General features: G+C 41.5%; 1 protein-coding gene across 1 annotated transcript in view; it reads left to right on the forward strand.

Moving 5' to 3' along the window:
- ntsr1 (neurotensin receptor 1 (high affinity)) overlaps nt 1–15,973 on the forward strand; it is a 76,814-nt gene that overhangs the window by 46,917 nt on the left and 13,924 nt on the right. The window contains exon 3 of the mRNA XM_036592363.1: nt 15,741–15,825. Within this exon, the coding sequence (XP_036448256.1) occupies nt 15,741–15,825 (85 nt within the window). The remainder of the gene's footprint in view (nt 1–15,740; nt 15,826–15,973) is intronic.

The raw sequence follows: 15,973 nt of genomic DNA on the forward strand, positions 1-15,973 counted from the left end.
CTTATTTACACCTATTCTTATGTCATATTTTAAGTCATAAAGATTGTTTCAGTCTGGAACGCTTTTTAAATGAGGCACAACACAGGTGCATGTAAACTTCTGAGCCGGCAGCACCAGCACTAGAAACGCTGAAGCACAAATTGAAATACTGTAGCATTAAAAAAAAAGTCCATGATAACAGTCAATTAATAGCAGATAAAAGTGTTACAATTGGTAGCCCGGAAAAGGATGGTATGCCCACTCCAGGTAGGGGGGAAAGGACTTGCCCCAGGTGGAGGAGTTTAAGTATCTCGGGGTCTTGTTCACGAGTGATGGGAAGAAGGATCGTGAGATCGACCGCAGGCTGGGACAAGCGGCAGCAGTAATGCGGTCGCTGTACCGGACTGTAGTGGTGAAGAGGGATCTGTTTACCGATCGGTCTACATCCCGACCCTCACCTATGGTCATGAGCTGTGGGTAATGACCGAAAGAATGAGATCGCGAATACAAGCGGCGGAAATGAGCTTTCTTCGCAGGGTGGCGGGCTACACTCTATTTGATAGGGTGAGGAACTCGGCCATCCGGGAGGAGCTCGGAGTAGAGCCGCTACTCCTCCGCATTGAGAGGAGCCAGCTGAGGTGGTTCGGGCATCTGATCCGGATGCCCCCGGGACGCCTCCCGGTGGGGGTGTACCAGGCACGGCCTACCGGAATAAGACCCCGGGGTCGTCCTAGGACCCGCTGGAGGGATTATATCTCCAAGTTGGCCTGGGAGCGGCTTGGGGTCCCCGGGAATGAGCTGGAGGAAGTTGCGGGGGACAGGGTCACCTGGGATTCTCTGCTCTCCCAACTGCTACCGCGACCCTATCTGGACTAAGCGGTTAACGATGATGATGATGACAATTGGTCACTAACATAGGATTGGGATGTCAGAGTGAATGATTATGCATAGACTAAATACACTAAAGTACAGAACTGTGAAGAAACTCTCACACAAAGTATGAGTTGTGACCTCAGCAACATCAGGACCTTTCAGTTACAGCTAATTACACTTCTGCAACACTAAGAAAGACCAGGGTTAATTATAATATTTTCTCATTAACCCACAGAAGAGTTATTATAATGGTTGCGCATTGCAAAGCACTATATAGTTCTTTGCTTTATATTATTCCGCGTAACCCGCCCCGCAGTTTGAGATATCAACACTGTTCCAACTCCAGATTGTCCAGTCTGATTGTGTGATTCAAGCTTGTATACAACTTTTTGGTCAGATGCTGTGTAGCAATGGAAGTCTGTAGATTTGAGTGCAAAAGTTTTGGCACCTTTCTTGTGTCACAATGATACAAATACACTAACACACAGAGTCAACACACAACACACACACAAAATGCACACACACATTTTTAAGGTAGCAGTAGATTTTAGGTAGCACTGTATTTAAGGAGGCACTGGATTTAAAGTAGCAGATTTATGGTGGAAGGAGATGATTTAAGGTAGCAGCGAAGTCTGCAAAACCTCAGAAGCCACCATAGAAACAAGCAACGAGTGAAAACCAATTAAGCTGCACAAACATTCTGTGTTTGCTTCAGAAAATGCATGTTTCTATTTACTACTTATTTTACCATCTTTCTATTACTAGTAGTGGTCAGTTTATCAGTGTTGCCAACTTTGGAGATTTTCAGGAGGTTGGAATGAGACTGGAGAGATATTCAAATGTTGCATGCACAAGTGTGTATCCACTGTTACTCTGCTCAAAACACTAATTTGAACCATAGCTCACAGTCATTAGCCAGTCCACATTGCTCTAACGCAGCTCCAGACACCTAAACAAAGCCATTAAAAACATGAAATATCTAGTGCAGATATGTTTCAAGCTGGATTACAGTAAAATGTATTTGAAGCTGTTTTTGAACAGTTTCTACTGGCCATTTTCTGTGTTTTCAAACAGCCTCAGCCGTTCCTAATTTTAATGAAGTATAACTGCCTGTTATGTTCAAAGGCAGGGATAATCAAATGGTGTTCACTGTGATTGTGCTTATTTCTTATAAAGCACTGAAATGAATTTTCTCTTTTGCTGTCCAGCTGGTACAGATTTATGTGTCCTCTTTTTCAATGATGTGGATGTGTGCAGCATTGAAAGAGAGGAAACCCAGCAGGTTGTCAGGAATGAACAATTTCGAAAAGAGAAGCAAAATAACTCATTTCCTAAAGGAGTTATGTTATTAAATGTAATGTAATATTTGATTTTTAATGCAATCAGTCACTTCTACAAAGGGATGTAGGTCAATAGCAGAAAAAGCAGTAAGCACAGCAGAGGGCAATATCTTTCAGCAGGCAAACAGGAAACACTCTGACAAGCTGCTGTGTGCCAGAGAGGCACAACACCAGAGGTACTGGACAACCCGTTCTTGTGGTTATTAACCTAGAACTGTTTTAACCCCCTGTTCAAAAGTCCTTCTGTAGTTTCCTGTCTACCCAAAGAACTACAATAACCACAAATACCAGAACTTAGCCTGCTTTGCAGTTTGCAGTAATGCCTGTGCTTGCAAAGATGGCTTGGGGAGTTACTAACTACAGCGAGCATAAACACTGTATAATGACAAAGTATATGGATGGAGATGCTACACATGAACACAAAGCTCAAACCTTTTTTGTATTCAAACAGGATTCATTCCTCAAGGTACCTGCTTCAGCACTGTCACACTGAACTGCCCTGCGATACTGAGCAGCCAGTCAGGACAGATTTTATTAACATATATCAGTCTTAAATGCAAAACAGCCCCATTTATTCTAAGGGGAACAGAGAGGTTGAAAAATGGTCAAGCAAAAATTAAATGAGACTGTTTTTGGTACAGAAACCCACACAGGTGTAATAAGTCGACCTCAGGGGGGGAAAATCTAAAGCCACAAGATAAAAGCAGGATGTGGGCCTTTTTAACAGTGGTTAGAAGTTGCCCTCATTCAGAATAAAGGGTCACCTTCTCAAACTCACCTCCTACTCCTACTCAGTACTACAGAAGCTTTTAGCAGGATTTTCAACACCGAGAACACTTTGCAGTCTTGACCCGTCTTCAACATCTGTTACCCACCGTAACGTACTGACATTTTTAAGACGAAGCTGATCTGCTGCCAATTGATGGGAGAAAAGAAAGGAAAAAGGAAAATGAACGCCCAAATAGAAAAGATACATCCCAAAGGAACGGAGAAAACAAAGAAAATGAGAGACGGAGAGGGAGAGAAGGGGAGAGAGAGATGGAGAGAGAGAAAACAGAGAGGAACAGACAGATAGACGGGGTGTGAGAGAGAGAGAGATGGAGACAAGGAGGGAGAGAGAAAGAGAGAATCACAGAAGGGGAGAGAGAGATGGAGACAGAGAGAGAAAGAGAACACGGAGGAAGAGAGACAGAGAGATAAAATGGAGAGAGAAAGAAAGAAAGAAAGAACAGAGAGATTGAGAGAGATAAAACGGAGAGGGACTGACATAGACTGGGAGAGACAAAAGAAAGACAGGAAGGGAGAGAGCGGGCGAGCGACAGAGAAAGGGAGCGAGAGACAATGATTGAGATGGAGAGGGAGAGATGGAGAAAGAGAGTGAAAAGAGAGAGAGAGAGATAAAATGGAAACAGAGAGAGAGAGAGACAGAGAGAGAGAGACAGAGAGAGAGACAGAGAGAGAGAGAGAATCAGAGAGGCAGAGAGAGAGACAGAAGTCATGTTGTGCAGGCAGTTGTGTCTCTAAAGTGCTGTTCGAGGTGGATTAGTTTTAGGGCCGGTAATGTAATCTGTGTGATTCGACTGGCCAATTCGTAGAGGATGAATGATCTGTGTAATTTCCCCAACTTGCCCCAAATAGCCCGGGTCGAAATGTCATTGCGCGGACATTCACGTCAGAGCTATGCGACGGGCAAACACCAACACCGCCCAAAAAGACAGAAATCACGCTGCCTTTGAGATTTTATCCTCTTCTCCTTGTAATTCAAGCATCAATAAACATGTTGGAGATTTTAGTAATCTTTGGCTTAAGGAATGGAGTCAAATCGAGCTCCACTTTAGCAGTTAGCCGTGTCTTCAGGTCATAGGGAAGAAAAAAAAAATGGAGAAGCCGTTTCCAATTACCTGGTTTAGTTATTACACTACTGTGAACCTGTGGCGTCTCTACATTAAGAGCCTGGCCCCACCAGATGTCGCTGTGGAGCAGTGCACAACATTATCAGTAATTCAGTATAACAACTAATTTTTCTTCGTAACAAACATTGTTGTATGACAGTGGCAGGGCTGTCCGATACATTCCAAATATCTACCTGTTCCTGTTGTGTAAACACCAGTATTCTACCTGTTTCTCCTAGCAGTCTTGGTTTGGTGAGCGTGGGGCCCGTCAGCGCTCGTCTAACCAAGTGAGCAGTTATAAACACTCTGCATGTTCAACACACTTTAGTAACCAGCTGTAGGGCACCATCATGTTTCTGAGAGCAGCCGATAAAAATAATACATTTACATCTGTCCAGATGTTTAGTAAAAACATTGTTTGGAAAGTCTGGAAAGGACAAAAACTGCTCCTTCAGTCCAGAGAGGTTCAAGAGAAAAACATGGCTAACTGTGAGTGTAGCTAAAAACACTCTTCTGCTTTCCTCGCCTGTTCTTGTTATGGTATCGCTTGAATTCATTAATGGCTTGGTGGACTTTCAGAGAAGTTATTGACGAGTTTGCTCAGATGAAAGATCGTCGTGCATCTTTTCTTTTCGATCAGTGAACATCACCCGTGAGTCATTAAAAATAATAAAAAAAATAAAATAATCCTCCTTTACAGTAAAATAAAGCTCTGCTGATCGTTCAACACAGTTTAACAGTAAATGGTCTTAAATGCTGGAGTTAATGTAGAACTGCTAATTCACCCTTTAACCCTGAAGATTAGCACACAGACTCCTGGTCACTGCAACACAGATAACAGTGTTGCCTAGCTAGTAGGTAACGAAAAGGCAAAGAGAAAGACTGAAGACGAACATCGATAGTTTAGTGACTTATAGACTTATTTGAGTTTATAATCATGTTTAGTAAAAACATTGTTTACGGTATGGACGTGGCTATGGAGCTAGCCATTGTTCCTCATCAGCTGTGGCAGCTACTCATAATAGCGATGCAACATAATGAATCGAGAATGTAGTAAAAGTTAAATTTGGTACCCTGTCATTAGGGCAGAAATTAGAGATTAAACGTTTGGGACACACCAGCCGGAGGATTTCAACATCATTCAGTCTGGAAAGGACAAAAACTGCCCCTTCAGTCCAGAGAGGTTCAAGAGAAAAACATGGCTAACTGTGAGTGTAGCTAAAAACACTCTCCTGCTTTCCTCGCCTGTTCTTGTTATGGTATCGCTTGAATTCATTCATGGCTTGGTGGACTTTGAGAGAAGTTATTGACGAGTTTGCTCAGATGAAAGATCGTCGTGCATCTTTTCTTTTCGATCAGTGAACATCACCCGTGAGTCATTCTGCATTACTACAGGTCGTGTTATTCCTAAAGCCTGAAAAGTATGTCCCCTACTCTGATATGTCACTTTGGATATGTAGCTGCAGACCACAGTGATTAGGTAAATAACTTTGGATTTGTAATGCGACGCTGCATAACAAGGATTTGTGAGATCTAACGTCGTCATCATATCACTCATATTCCTGTCTCCACTCCCACCAACTCCTGCACCATGTTAGGTTAATTTGTGAATCTGTGATTTCTGATTAGTGTGTTTGTGTTTGGATCAGGTTTGTGCGTAGTTTCATTGACGAGTCGCTGCTGCCCCTACAGTTTATTGTGCCCCACCAGCCTTGCTGGACAGGATAACTGTTACTGAGGGGGGCTCCAAGTTTAGCGAATCATAAAAGGTAATTTGATTTATAATTATTATTACTTAGCAGATTTGTAAAAACTATGGATTTCACACATTGGATTAAAATCACAGATCTTCTCACTAATCACTCAAATTACAGTAGCTACTCAGGTAAAAACTAATCCAGCTCCAATAGGGCTTTACGCTGAGCATGATAGGGAGGTATGAAGGACCACACACATACAAAAACCACATTGAATAAAGCAGAGAGCGAGAGAGAGCGAGTGAGCGGGCGAGAGAGATGTCTCTGGTTCCTTTCAAATGCTAATAAAGCTGTAAGAGAAAAAATCCATCATATTATTCTGAAGATTCTTGTTCTCCGTCTACCAGAAATGTAATTCAGCAGTGCTTTGTGTTTTATTCCAGTCCAGCTGTTTAACAGCAACCAAGCGTATTGAATTAGTACGATCCTGAAGTACACAAATGAATGACAGCGATTTAAATAGACCTAGCACTGAAACAAGACAGCCTCTCTTCTCAAATAATGACAGTAATTACACAACATGAAGATATAATAATGACGGAAAAAGTGTCTCATCAGTTTGAAGCATATGGCAATATAGATTCAATGACTACCTATGGCCAGTATGGTCCACTGTTCCATATAATAAGCAAGTTCCTGTATAACGTTTTCCATTTCCCACATACTGAGGATGAACCATGTTATTTCAAAAGTGGTGAAGAAGCAAAGATGGACCTCACTTAAGCTTCCAAGGACATAGAGTGGACAGCCAACAATCATCTAAAGCAGGTGTTCCCAGTTCCACTGGTCAGCAACACGCGGCTCTTTTACTGCCCTGTTGTGGCTCCACAGCTAAATTAGATTTGTAGGTAATAATAAAATAATCCTCCTTTACAGTAAAATAAAGCTCTGCTGATCGTTCAACACAGTTTAACAATTATTGGTCTTAAACGCTGGAGTTAATGTAGAACTGCTAATTCACGCTTTAACCCTGAAGGTTGACGCTCAGACTGCTGGTCACTGCAACACAGATAACAGTGTTGCCTAGCTAGTAGGTAACGAAAAGGCAAAGAGAAAGACTGAAGACGAACATCGATAGTTTAGTGACTTATAGACTTATTTGCATTTATAATCACTCCAGCTGGTTTCCTGTTACGTTTAATCTGCAATGAGAAACTGACAAACACTAAAAAGTCACGGGCTGAAGTCGCTTCTCAGTCGGCAGCTTCTTGTTTAAATTTTCCCGTTCCACCTTAAATGGTGCAACAGTTACATTCTGGCACCTCAGGCACCATTTAAGGTGGAACGGGAAGATTTGAACAATAAGTCGGCGAATGAGAAGCGACTTCAGACTTGTAAAAAGTCGAATGTTAAGAGACATAAGAGAAAAGTTTCCTGCCAGAGATGCGAAAAAAGCAGCTATAGCTGAGCTGAAGCTTAAAGCAGAGCAAAGTAAGTCATTTATATTATGTTTTTAGCCTATAATAGTGCATCAGCACATACTGAGACATATTTACAGCCAAGATGTAAAATGGACATTAAATGTTGTGGCTCCCAAGGTGGTTTGATTGTGGTTGAAAGAACCAAAATAGCTCTTCTTAACGTTTGGGTTGCGACCCCTGCCCTACACTATGCACATTTTAGTGCTTTGTCTCATCTAGCACACCTTTTAAACTAATTAACAAGCTGATCGTTGGCTGGGTCGGGGAAAACACAAAGATGTGCAGAGCATGGGGTCACCAGCACTGGGATTAAGAACCTCAGATGTAAGCTTTACTTTAAGGTATACTTAAAATATCAAAATTATCCTAAATATATGTGACTTGATATTAATTAACCAAAACCAGTGTTTATTTTCTCCAGCACAGCAGGCTCTGTAGTGTTTCTGGAGAAAGCTGTATATTGATTAAGAGGATCCTCAGTGTGTCAGTGTAAGGAGGAGCCTGCAGTCTGTTTTTACAGCTCTTTTCTGCGCACTCAGATGAGGTGCTGATGGTATGGAAAAGCACTTCAAGCACGATCCGACGATGGTATATTACATGCAAAATCAAAAGCCTGTCACACATGTAAGACTGTGCTATGCAGAAGTATCTCAATCATTATTTATTCATTCAGTACTGTTCAGTATGTTTGGTGTGTTGTGTCATACATAGGTATACATACCTAGATGTTGCGTTGGGTCCAGCCAGGCACATCAACAGCGCCGCCATTTTGGGGAAGTCAACATCGCTGCTGGACTGCATTCAGTACCATTACAGAGTGGCAGTTTAAGAAAGATACTGTCCAAAATTACACTATTTCCAGAATATTACACTCAGAAAGTGGGATAGGATTATATAAAGGAGGGAACGCAGTGATCCACACTCATGTCTGTGTGATGTGTATTGTTTGTGTGATGTTTATGTAGATGTGGCCGTGTGGTTGGTGAAGCACAGAGAACCTGTTGATGTGATTGTTTTTCCTCTGGTTTTATATGAAGCTTATTTCCTTTAATAGTCTATTCAGAGGATCTTAACTCTATGTAGTAGTTATTTATTTACAGTGATGGTTAAAGCTTTGATGTTACATGATGTCACAGTATTCCTTAATCCGCGTAGATACGAAAAATAGATTAACTTTAGCGCCTTCTTACCCGAAGCCTATATTTGCCAGCTTCTTGTTCAAATTTTCCCGTTCCACCTTAAACGGTGCAGCTTCAGGCACCAGAAAGTGACTGCTGCACCATTTAAGGTGGAACGGGAAAACTCAAACACAAAGCTGGCGAATAGGAAGCCAACTTTAGCTTCGTCCTTCTTACTTTGTTTTGGAGATTTATTTTCTTTTTATGTGTATTAAGATTAGAATCCCCTGATTCTCACACTGATGGATTTGCGGATATGTGTGTGGTTGTGTTTCTCATGCTAAACTCACAATCAGTTATTAAAGTAATCAAAGCTACTGAGAGCAGATCCGTGCAGCCCAGATTAATCTATGTCTGAAAACAAATGTGGTGAAAATCGGTTGAGTAATAAGGAAGTTGTGGCTGATTTAATCCTGAGACTCATCGACTCTCAATACAAGTGAACCTGTTCACAAGTGGATCTTGACCTCTCCAACATGGAAGAGAACAACAGACAACGCTGCATCTTAAAATGTCTTAAATGTCTTAAATATGTATCGTTAGAGTGCAGATTCTCACTGATGCTCATGGATTGATGAAAATGTGGTTTATTTGCCAATATTGATGACCACTGGAGGGGACAGTCTGACGAAGCAGAATATCTTCTGGTGACTGAACAACAAGCACAGGATTTTATACAGCTCTCACAAAGGCTTTGTGGTCAGGAATAAAGTCGAGCCCCAGACTGTCTAGATGACTCAGTTTTAAATGTGGAATGAAGGAGCTGCAATTTGAGGACAAATGGTCGACTTACAAAAGGCCGCTGACGCTATTAGAATTACAAGATAGCAGACTTCTAAACAAAATACACTGAATGAGCCCAAAAACACAGAATCTTAACAGCATCATGGCAGCACACTGCTGCATGTGTATGTAAAGGTTACAGGTATGACTGTGTGTGTGTGTATGAGTGAGTGGTGGTAGGAATGCATTTTATTATTTTTTATATTTTATTTTATTCACTAAATGTAAATGTCTGATACTCTGCACTGTGAGCTCCTGTAACCAAAACCAAATTCCTTGTATGTGTAAGCAAACCTGGCCAATAAAGCTTGATTCTGATTCTCATATGGAGAGAGGAGGGTACCCAGTAGGACGTTTAATATCTGAGGGGTACTGAACTATAAAAAGTGTAGGAACCACTGATTTACACCAGTACAGAACAAACACTTTGTATTTTTACACCCCAGATGGAAATTTCTGCTTTTCTCAAAACGTGAGTCGTGACACGAAACAGATACAGTAACACCTGCGAGCCAAGCTTGCAAACTATTTAGCTGCTGTAAACAACTTTTTAATGAAATAATTATTTAAAGTGCAGCATAAATGAGTGTGCATGCACTTTGTGTTTGTATTCTGTTTCTGTTACTATAGTGATAATGCCACCCCCCCCAATCCCCATCCCCTAGGAACATCTCAGTTGATCATTCATGGGTTTTCCTCCCATAATGGATGCTACATGCCAACACTGCTGTACTAAGAGAAAAGCTAGATCGGTTGGATTCTCAGAGCAGTCCACTTAAAATGCTCAAACACACACAGTCATTCATTCATATGTAAACTAATCATGCAAACCATGTATCCCTAATAGATTCCAGTCACTTCTCATTAAAGTCGTGTAGCATGTCGGAACAAAACCCCATTGTTTGAAAGCTCCAGCCGCCAATTACAATGTCTTCGATGTTTGATTTTAACATGAATGAAAACACAGAAATGCTCCAAAATTAGCTGCAAAAATCTTGGTTTATTGACTTTCATTTAAAAGTTACAATTTTAGAGATACAAGGTTTTATTTACTCTGATAGCTACGATATGTTTGCGCGAGAAAGCTGGAGATTCTGCTAACTGATCGAGACTCAATATAACCTCTAAATTTATAACGTCAAACTTGATCAGTAAGGTTGGGACCACTATTGATTAGAAGTGCACCATATTTAGCAATCCAACAGATGGTTTAGCTGAAAGTGCTCTCATTTAAAAACCTTGTAAATAGGCTTGAGCTGGTTGATGACAGTATTATGACTTGCTGATAGATTTCTTCCATCGTGATGGCCAATCAAGTTGGATGATTTCAGATGTCAGAAAGTCATGTGCTGTAATCTGTGTTTACATTGTTTACTGTGTTTACATATTGAAGCCTGTCTTCTTCAGTATGTTTATTTAATGTGTAGTCCATGTTTATATCAGTCCTAACACACTATATGGACAAAAGTATTGGGACACACACCTGTTAATCATTGAATTCAGGAGTATCATTCAGTCCCATTGCCACAGGTGTATATAATCAAGCACCTAGCCATGCAACCTTTACTAACGTTTGTGAAAGATTGGGTCATTCTAAAGAGCTCACTGAATACGAGTGTGGTGCTGTAATAGGATGCCACCATTGCAACAAGTCAGTTTGCGAAATTTCTTCCCTTCTAGATGTTCCATGATCAACTGTGAGTGGTGTTATGGAACACTGGAAGTGTTTAGGAACCACAGCAACTCAGCCACGAAGTGTCAGACCATGTAAAGTTACAGAGCGGGTTGCCGAGTGCTGAGGAGCACAGAGCATAAAAGTCACCAACGCTCTGCTGATCAATAACTGCAGAGTTCAAACCTCCTCTGGCTTTAAAATCAGCACCAAAACTGTGCACCAGCATCTTCATGTCAGCGTTTCCGTAGCTGAGCACCAAGCACAATGCCAATCGTTGGATGGAGTGGTGTAAAGTGCCACCACTGGACTCCAGAGCAGTGGAAATTCATTGTGTGGAGTGATGAATCACACTTCTCTATCTGTCAGTCTGATGGACGAGTCTGGGTTTGGTGAATGTCAGGAGAACGTTACCTGCCTGACTGCACTGTGCCAGCTGTAAAGTTTGGTGGAGGAGGGATGATGATATGGGGTTCTTTTTCAGGGGTTGATCTAGAACCCTTAGTTCCAGTGAAGGGAAATCTTAATGCTTCAGCAGAACAAGACATTTTGTACACTTCCAACTTTGTGGGAACAGTTTGGGGAAGAACCTTTCCTGTTCCAGCATGACTGAGACCCAGTCCATAAAGACATGGCTGGGTGAGTTTGGTGTGGAAGAACTTGACTGACCCTCTCAGAGCCCTGACCTCAACCCCATCCAACACCTTTGGGATGAACTAGAACAGAGACTGTGAGCCAGACCCTCTCGTCCAACATCAGTGTCTGACCTCACAAATGCCCTTCTGGATAAATGGGCAAAAATTCCCACAGACTCTCTCCAACAAGCTTCCCAGAAGTATGGAAGCTGTTAGAGCTGCAAAGGAGGACCAACTCACCATTAATGCCTATGGATTTAGAGTGGGATGTCATAAAAGCTTCTGTAGGTGTAACATGTATGTGTCCCAACACGTTTGTCAATGTCGTCTATGTTGTCTAGTTTCAGATCATTCTTTTCTGGCTTCAGAACAAGTCAGCCCTACCACCACCCCCTAAACGCCACCGCGTCTCAACAAAGGCGGGTGATTGGCAAGGGATGAAAGTAATAGAAAACAGTCCCTCTTGAAGAGCCCTCAACCCAGGCTAGCCCACTTCATATCTCTGGGAGGTTGTTCTTTTTCCTGGAAGCCACTAAGGCCTGTCATCATGCTAGCGTGTGCTTGCGGACATCACATTCATTTTATCTGCTGCTTCCATAGTGGCAGAGACTGTATTCATTCTAGCAGTGAGTGGTTTCTCTGGTCTGGAGTACGACCTCTGGGTCACGTTGAGCAAGCAACTATTAACCCAGATTACATCACGGCTGCATGAACAACAGGGGCAACCCATCATTTCACCTACTAATTTGTTTCTTGGAAAGAAATGCACTCTCCCTAACCACACAAACCACTGACCTACAGGCACAAACTCACTGGAAAACCAGTGAAAATCTCCATTTCAGCTTTGTAGGCTGTCAGGCTGTTTGATTCCACAAATTCTGGTTGATTCCAAGATTCGTTGCCACTTAATATTTTTCTCAATTTCCAAAATCAACATATAACCCCATTTCTGCATGCATGAATTGAACAGGTAGGAGTTAACCCCCTGTAATAACAGGCTTATTACATACTAAGCCTTATTATTCAGTAATTACAGGGACTCCACTGCAAACTGGCTGAGTTATTTTTAGGTTATAGAAGTGTGGAATACATTTTTGGGCCCACCGGCTGGTCCTGGACATTAAAGGGGTTAAAAGGGAGGTTTGAGGCGAAATTCTCAGTTCGAGAGAAATATACTGAGTCAGAATCATTCACAGTGGTTTTGATGGGAACCAGACGTCTGAAGAGTTTAATGCCTCTAAAAGCTGTTATGACATGAAATTGTTAGACATTTGCTGCCTGATGTCATACATTTTTTTTTGTTTTATGACAGTTTTTGAGATAAAGTTTGGCTTAAAATGTATTTTAATCCATTTGTTTTAATCTAGTCACGGTGGAGGGATACATGCAGGGTGTTGTAAGGCAAAAAAGTCCCCAAAGAAAGAAAGCAAACTTATTTTGTCAGATTTTCTACTATTTTACCAGCATCAACACTGTATATAAAAATTCACACATGAAGGTTCACTGGTGGTGCTGGATAGTAAATAAAACGGCTGTATGTGTGTTGTAGACATCAGGACCCCTGGTTCCCATCACCTCCACTGTAAAGAAATCTGAGCCTGTAAGTTTCTCCACAATGTATGACTTCACAGACTGACTCTGTTCACATCTCAATGATTGAATTATTCAGAAATTTTGGAAAACTGGTGGAATTCCCCTTTGTGTGTGAACACAAGCCAGAGTCAAAATGCAGTTAAGCTCAACCTCAACGCAGCAGTTTATCTACACAAAACCTAGTACAGATCCCAAGAAATGACCATGTGAACAAAAGCTGATACTATACCAGGAAACACAGTGACCTCTTGATTACAGTCGGCAAAGGTGAATGTGTCTGCGATGCTTTTGTTTTCAGGTTTCGTGAGGGAAAAACATCTGTTTTGTGCATGACTGTAGTGACATTTTGCTCAAGAGAAGTAACTTTTGCGAGTGGCTGCCACTGTGCAAAAGCGACACAGCATGACTGCCAAAGAGAAACGTTTCTAAAACTAATGTTTTTACTGTGCAAACACAAGGAAAAGCATATCGACATTCACTGTAAGCCACTCTGTTACAAACTACTGTTACATTTTACTCTGTTTTCTGCCTAAATGAATCAAATACAACCAATCCATTGACGTTTGCTGTGAAAGAATGCACCCCCCCCACAAAGATTCGCACCATACTATGAAATTTTATAGGGAAATTTACAAAATGAAAATATTTCTACTAAGAAATTAAGTTAAGCTAGAACCTGACATTCTTCAGAGATGTTAACAAAGTTATCTATCCAAGCAGAACCTAGTGAACCCTGTCGGGTCAAAACAAACACCGACACCATTAATGAAAAAGTTGCTGTGACAGTACATCATAGCTATGAGCTACACACTTAAAAAGATAGTTGTTCAAGGGTTCTTTAGCGAAGAAAATGGTTCTGTATAGAAACATGAACATTTACAGAAGGCTTTGCATGATTACAGAGTTCTTTGCATCACTAAAGTGTTCTTCAGATTGATGGAGAGTGTTTTATATGGGTTTTCTATAGAACCTTTTTAAAAAAGGGTTCTATCTAGCTCCAAAAAGGGTTCTTCTATTGTTACAGGCTTGCCATCGTAACAATAGAAGAACCATTTTTGGAGCCAGATAGAACCCTTTTCAGAAAAGTTCTATATAGAACCATCTACAGCACATTCTCCATCAGTATGAAGAACACTTTAACGATGCAAAGAACCCTTGAATCATGCAAAGCCTTCTTTAAAATGCTCACGTTTCTATACAGAACCATCTCTTTACTGAACTCCTTAAGAACCATTGTTTTTAGGGGTGTAGGCCCACCACTTCTGGACGTGTGATCTGCATCTTGAGAAGGTAATTAAGGCAGGTGAAGGTTTAATGACACACATAGACTCTTGTTGTCAAGGTCAAAGAGCACCTAAATATACAAGAACACTCATATTGGTTTGTTCATCAAGGCAAAGAATAACCTGAGTTTTCAAATTATGGAAAAAAGGATGCAAAGTTTGTATCAGTATTATATATACATCCATACAAAGGCCGCTCTACTCCTATGATGTCTATCTATCTGTGCCTCTCTCAGGAAAATCAGTTTGCACAGAGTGTATTATTAATTGCTGACCCGATCATTCAGTCAGTCTGAATGTTCGGACATCATTAGTCTGACCAGTTCGCTTCATTAGCCTTCTACGGGCAAAATTCATCTGCTTTGCATAAAACACTGCCCATTACTGCAAATGTCTGCAAGGAATGAGAAAGGCACACAAAGTGGCTTGGTTAGGCAGATGGACACAACATGACAAAATTAATTTACCATTCCTGATTGTTTCTATTATTCTATAACAATCATCACAGTGAGTAAATACACCAATCAGGCATAACATGATGACCACCTCCTCGTTTCTACGCTCATTGTCCATTTTATCAGCTCCACTTACTATATAGGTGCACTTTGTAGTTCTACAGTTACAGACTGTAGTCCATCTGTTTCTCTGATACTTTGTTAGCCCCCTTTTACCCTGTTCTTAGTGGTCAGGACCCCCATGGACCCTCACAGTGCAGGTACTATTTGGGTGGTGGATCATTCTCAGCACTGCAGTAACACTGATGTGGTGGTGGTGTGTTAGTGTGTGTTGTGCTGGTCTGAGTGGATCAGACACAGAAGTGCTGCTGGAGTTTTTAAACACCTCAGTGTCACTGCTGGACTGAGAATAGTCCACCAACCCAAAATATCCAGCCAACAGCGTACCAACAAGGTAAAAGAGTGGACAGTAAGTGGACACAGTGTACAACACGCACTAACACACCACCACCATGTCAGTGTTACTGCAGTGCTGAGAATGATCCACCACCCAAATAGTACCTGCTCTGTGAGGGTCCATGGGGGTCCTGACCACTGAAGAACAGGGTAAAAGCAGGCTAACAAAGTATCAGAGAAACAGATGGACTACAGTCTGTAACTGTAGAACTACAAAGTGCACCTATGTAGTAAGTGGAGCTGATAAAATGGACAATGAGCGCAGAAACAAGGAGGTGGTCATAATGTTATGCCTGGTCGGTGTATATATATATATATATATATATATATATATATATATATATATGCACACCCTTTTCCCAGCGCTAGCAAAGAAATGGATGTCTTTATCACTATGTTCAGTTGTTCCTTTTCTCTTTCCAGGCGCTGTGGTTATTGCCTTTGTGGTCTGCTGGCTGCCCTATCACGCCCGACGACTGATGTACTGTTATGTCACCGATTGGACAGAGTGAGTATTTTTAGAACCTATCACAGGCCCAGCACCGCAGAACATCCACTCACAACAGCCTCTTCGTCATTATGACTCAACCAGCATTGTAAGCCGCAATTATGGCAATAAACTTCGAGTCAGTGTGACCACATTGATGTGTTCAAGC

The sequence above is a fragment of the Colossoma macropomum genome, unplaced genomic scaffold, assembly GCF_904425465.1.
Source record: "Colossoma macropomum unplaced genomic scaffold, Colossoma_macropomum, whole genome shotgun sequence".
In the NCBI taxonomy this organism is placed as follows: Eukaryota; Metazoa; Chordata; class Actinopteri; order Characiformes; family Serrasalmidae; genus Colossoma; species Colossoma macropomum.